The 5430-nt window shown below is 41.5% G+C and overlaps 1 protein-coding gene across 1 annotated transcript in view; it reads right to left on the bottom strand.

Annotated features, from left to right (window-relative positions):
• Positions 1-4904, bottom strand: part of LOC112075626 (serine/arginine-rich splicing factor 1A) — a 15284-nt gene extending 10380 nt beyond the window's left edge. Inside the window, exon 1 of the mRNA XM_024142593.2 lies at positions 4535-4904. Within this exon, the coding sequence (XP_023998361.1) occupies positions 4535-4746 (212 nt within the window). The 5' untranslated portion in view covers positions 4747-4904. The remainder of the gene's footprint in view (positions 1-4534) is intronic.
• Between the last annotated feature and the right edge of the window lie 526 nt (positions 4905-5430).

Raw genomic sequence — 5430 nt, 5'->3', positions numbered from 1 at the left:
AAGTATTATTAAAGAGATGCTTTACATTGAAATACAGACAGAGATGTAGTAGTCCCAGAGTTAATGATCCAAGGTCAGTTTTGCATTTTACCTCCTGATTATGATGACTGACCGTGTTAGAATAAAAACACAAGGCTTAAACATGCTCTCTCTCCATCTGTCTCTCGTCAGCAGATATGTTTTGATGTGAGAAGATGCCAACCCCCAGTCCCATCAGCCACCTCACCCGTTCTTAAGAAAACCTTCGGGCCCAAGGCTGGTTAGGAGACAATATTATGTAATTGTGACGACCTGAGAGAATATTACGTTTACTAGCACTGTAATTTATTAATCATATGTCGTCTTCCCTGCTCCACTGTTCTTCTCTCCCCCCTTTCTGTCTTTGATACTCACATCTTCTCATTCTTCCTGTTTTTATAATGCACACCAGATGTGCATTGAAGTACAGATTGAACTTGTATTTATAATATAATATTACAATTATAATATTAATACATAAGTATTTTCACGTCCGGATGAAAAGCGTGCCCAACGTAGACTGCCTGCTACTCAGGCCCAGGAGCTAGGATATGCATATAATTGGTAGATTTAGATAGAAACTTTAGAGTGTTTTCTAAAACTGTTTGAATAATGTCTGTGAGTATAACAGAACTGATATGGCAGGCGAAAACCTGAGAAAAATCCACCCAGGGGGAAAAAATGAGGTTTTTCAATGGGTTTTCTATGGGGATCTAGATTTCTAAGGCAGTTGCTTGCAGTTCCTATCGCTTCCACTGGATGTCAACAGTCTTTAGAAATTGGTTGATGTTTTTCCTTTCAGAAATGAAGAAGTAGGGCAGTTCAGAACGAGGGTCGAGTGAAGTGTACTGTTTGTTAGAGGCGCACGACCTGAAAGCTCTCTCCACTTTGTTTTTATCCGCTATTGGACGCAGTTTATCCCGTCTTAAATTTGATCGATTATTTACGCTAAAAAATACCTAGTTGTATTAGGAAAGTTGTTTGAAATGTTTGGAACAAGTTTACAGGTAACTTATTAGATATTTTGTAGTCGTGTTGCGCGAGTTGGAACCGGTGTTTTTCTGGATCAAACGCGCCAAATAAATGGACATTTTGGAGATATGACGACGGAATTAATCGAACAAAAGGACCATTAGTGATGTTTATGGGACATATTGGAGTGCCAACAAAAGAAGGACTTCCCAAAGGTACAGGCATTAATTACAGCGGGGCAAAAAAGTATTTAGTCAGCCACCAATTGTGCAAGTTTCCCACTTAAAAAGATGAGAGAGGCCTGTAATTTTCACATAGGTACACTTCAACCTATGACAGACAAAATGAGAAAAAAAAAATCCAGAAAATCACATTGTTAGGATTTTTATTGATTTATTTGCAAATTATGGTGGAAAATAAGTATTTGGTCACCTACAAACAAGCAAGATTTCTGGCTCTCGCAGACCTGTAACTCTCTTTAAGAGGCTCCTCTGTCCTCACTTCATTACCTGTATAATGGCACCTGTGTTGAACTTGTTATCAGTATAAAAGACACCTGTCCACAACCTCAAACAGTCACACTCCAAACTCCAAACAAAAAGCTAAATTCTAGTCTCATCTGACGAGAGTACCTTCTTCCATGTTGGGGAGTCTCCCACATGCCTTTTGGCGAACACCAAACATGTTTGCTTATTTTTTTTCCTGGCCACTCTTCCGTAAAGGCCCAGCACTGTGGAGGTAACGGCTTCAAGTGGTCTCATGGCAGATACTCCAATCTCCGCTAGCTCCTTCAGGGTTATCGTTGGTCTCTTTGTTGCCTCTCTGATTAATGCCCTCCTTGCCTGGTCTGTGTGTTTGTGGGCAGCCCTCTCTTGGCAGGTTTGTTGTGGTGCCATATTCTTTCCATTTTTTAAATAATGGATTTAATGGTGCTCGTGGGATGTTCAAAGTTTGATATTTTTTTRTAACCCAACCCTGATCTGTACTTCTCCACAACTTCGTCCCTGACCTGTTTGGAGAGCTCCTTGGTCTTTATGGTGCCGCTTGCTTACTGGTGTTGCAGACTCTGGGGCCTTTCAGAAGATGTGTATATATTCTGAGATCATGTGACAGATCATGTGACACTTAGATTGCACACAGGTGGACTTTATTTAACTAATTATATGACTTCTGAGGGTAATTGGTTGCACCAGATCTTATTTAGGGGCTTCATATCAAAGGGGGTGAATACATATGCACACACCACTTATTTTTTTTGAAACAAGTAATTTTTTCATTTCACTTCACCAATTTGGACTATTTTGTATATGTCCATTACACGAAATCCAAGTAAAAATCCATTTAAATTACAGGTTGCAAAAAATTTGAAAAAACGCCAAGGGGGGTGAATACCAATGACTGGAACGAATTGCAAAAATCTCTGAAGCTGGAGTCTTATAGCTCCTTCTCTAACTTTAAGCATCAGCTGTCTGAGMAGCTTACCGATCACTGTACCTGAACACAGCCCATCTGTAAATAGTACACCCGACTACCTCATCCCCATATTATTACTTATCCTCTTGCTCTTTTACACCCTAGTATCTCTACTTGCACATCACCATCTGTACATTTATCACTCCAGTATTAGTGCTAAATTGTAATTATTTTTTGCCTCTATGGCCTATTTATTGCCTTACCTCCCTACTCTTCTACATTTGCACACACTGTACATACATTTGTATATTTTTCTTTTCTATTGTGTTATTGACTGTACGTCTGTTTATGTGTAACTCTGTGTTGTTGTTTKTGTCGCACTGCTTTGCTTTATCTTGGCCAGGTCGTAGTTGTAAATGAGAACTCGTTCTCAAAWKGSCYWMCYKGKTMAAATGARAAAAAWAAAWWKTRWAWAYWYTTKYRMRRSRCWSTRTATMWSMRMRMKYYYCYSKSRMAWRWYWCTCTCTCAGGGCCTRTTTTAAGAAGGAAATAGCAAAGCACACTACAGTGAGAGACCTGGCCAAGATGATCACTGTGGATTACAATTCAGTCACTGCTACATTTTGTGGAAGTGGTTACAGCGATGATCCTTTTTATGACTCTGCCTGTAAAGAGAGCCAGTGCCGAAGAACTCCTTTGCCAAATTGAAGATAATTAAATCGTACCTGAGGAGCAGCATGGGATAGGAGCGACTGAGTGGGTTGGCCATTCTGTCCATTGAAAACACCAGGRCCATGGATTTGAATGCCATAGTCAACAACTTCCCAGAGCGCAAGGCCCGTCGAATACTAATCTGGTGCACGGCTTCTGAGCCATGTCATCATCATCATAGCCTATACGTTTAACTAGGCTTTAAGAATAATAGTAAGCACATACACATCRTATACTGTTAAARRSCATGCTGCYATTTAAGCAGTCTRTTTGAATAGTCCACTTCATTGATTTGCTGGTGTTTCTGCTACAGGGCCTCTGCGGGAGGCAGATCATTTGAAAAACCGGTATGTCAGTTTTGCCACAGTGCATAACTTCAGCGAGCATGTACTGGGTCATTAGCTGTGTTTCTGTCAAGAGATTGATCTATATATTTATGTTTTATAATATAGGCTATTGCCTATTATTTGCAGATAAAATAAGATATTTTTTTGGCTGCTTTGTGCTTTCCATGGTGCTGATGGATTTACACTGGTACATTTCTGACCTCCATCCATCATGCTGAATGTATTGGCTATAATGCGGTTTCTCTGGTAACAGCTTCAAACGTGCCCTTAGATTAGGTTCTGCTMTGCTGTTACAATGCTTAGTAATATTAACACACAGCCTTACCAACAAAATGATTTTATTTTTATGGGAAATGTGTGTGGTGACAGAGGTCCGTAATGTTTTGGGGCACCTGGGTCCCATGCTGCCAAATTCGTCATGGAAACCACTCAATGTGATTGGTCATCGCCCAGCGGTATCTGCTGGTGTTTTACATACATTTGGGTTAAAGTTGAACTTTTTCACCGCCTCCCACAGGTCCACGGCCCGCTCAGCTTCTCTTCTATTGAACATTAATGGGACGCGGTGGTTCCCCGCGCATTACCAGTTAACCTCAGTCTCCAACATAACACGAGGTAGCGAGCTATATTGCTAAAGCTAAATTACCCAAATCTTTCTGGAGCTGTTCTAGTTTCGTCCMGTAACAAGGGATTCTGCTGGGACATTTGGCTGATACTAGTAGACTAAACTCAACGATTTACGTTGGTAAATTTCCATCTTAAATCATTGAATTTATTCGGATATAGTAGTGTGATAATTTTCTGTCAGCCCAATGTTTCAACAGACAGTGTATTCATGTTCTGTTGGGACATTGCATGGGCTGATACAGAATCCCTTGTTGTGGGAGGAAGCTAACTAGGGCTGTTTACTTTGACATATTAAGTCATTTAGCGACACACATAATGAACTAACCTTTCGGTTACTGGCCCAACACTGTTAACCGCTAGGCTCCCTGACGCCTACCCCTAGGGCTGTTTGAGTTGTAAAAGCGGCTAACGTTAGCAGCTGTTTTTTAGCATTGTTAGCTAGCTACCTGGGGTCCTCGAATTCCACGAAAGCGAACGGCGGTCCTCCTCTCCGGTTCTTCAAGTCGATATCCCGGATCGCTCCGTACTTATAGAACACATCCTCCACGTCTTTGGTTCGAATATCAGGCGGCAGGTTACCCACGTAGATCCGACAGTCGTTGTTTCCCGCTGGGCCACGAACCACGCTCCCGCCTCCCGACATATTATCCCCCGACATCCGAAGATTACTACTTACCTAGCTAGCTAACTGAAGAAAAGCCGTTTAACGGTATATAACAAATGGCTGTATAAATATCAAGCTATCTATATCTAAATCAATCGTCAACGGCGCACACAAAGTTAGCTAGCTAATTTAGAAATAATCCCGCAACTCTCGCTGATTTCTCAAAATGGCGCCGAGGTCTCGCGTGTCTTTGGAACCTGCGCGGACTGATAGACCCCTTTCTGTGTTTGCAAACACTGCCGCAGGAGGGCGATGCGCCCAAATTGGTGGCTTCTTCTTCTGTGGGGTTTATGGCGGACTGCACCCAAAACGGTGTATTGCCGTCACCAACTGGACGGTTTGAAACCCTTAAAAATTTTTTTTTTTTTTTTTTTTTATCCATACGTAATAGTGATACTAACTTAATCCACCCTAATAAAATTGTACATTGCCAAAACAAACAAAACTCCCACAGGCTCTAGGACCTGAGAGGGTGGGACGGCTTTTGCCAATATTCCATGYAACTCCTTTGCTGTGAAATCTTTCATCCCCAGGAACCGCTCCGCAGCAATCACTATGATTTCTATCTTCCTGGACCTTCTGTCCACCWTGGCAGTGCCACTAATTACCACAGCTATAAATGCCACAAAGTCCACCTTCTTAACCTTTAAAATGTCAGGATCCTGCAGTGTAGGCTAT

This window comes from Salvelinus sp. IW2-2015, unplaced genomic scaffold, assembly GCF_002910315.2.
Source record: "Salvelinus sp. IW2-2015 unplaced genomic scaffold, ASM291031v2 Un_scaffold3295, whole genome shotgun sequence".
Taxonomy (NCBI): Eukaryota; Metazoa; Chordata; class Actinopteri; order Salmoniformes; family Salmonidae; genus Salvelinus; species Salvelinus sp. IW2-2015.
Note: the sequence above shows the minus strand (reverse complement) of the source record. Positions and strands in the feature narration are given on the sequence as shown.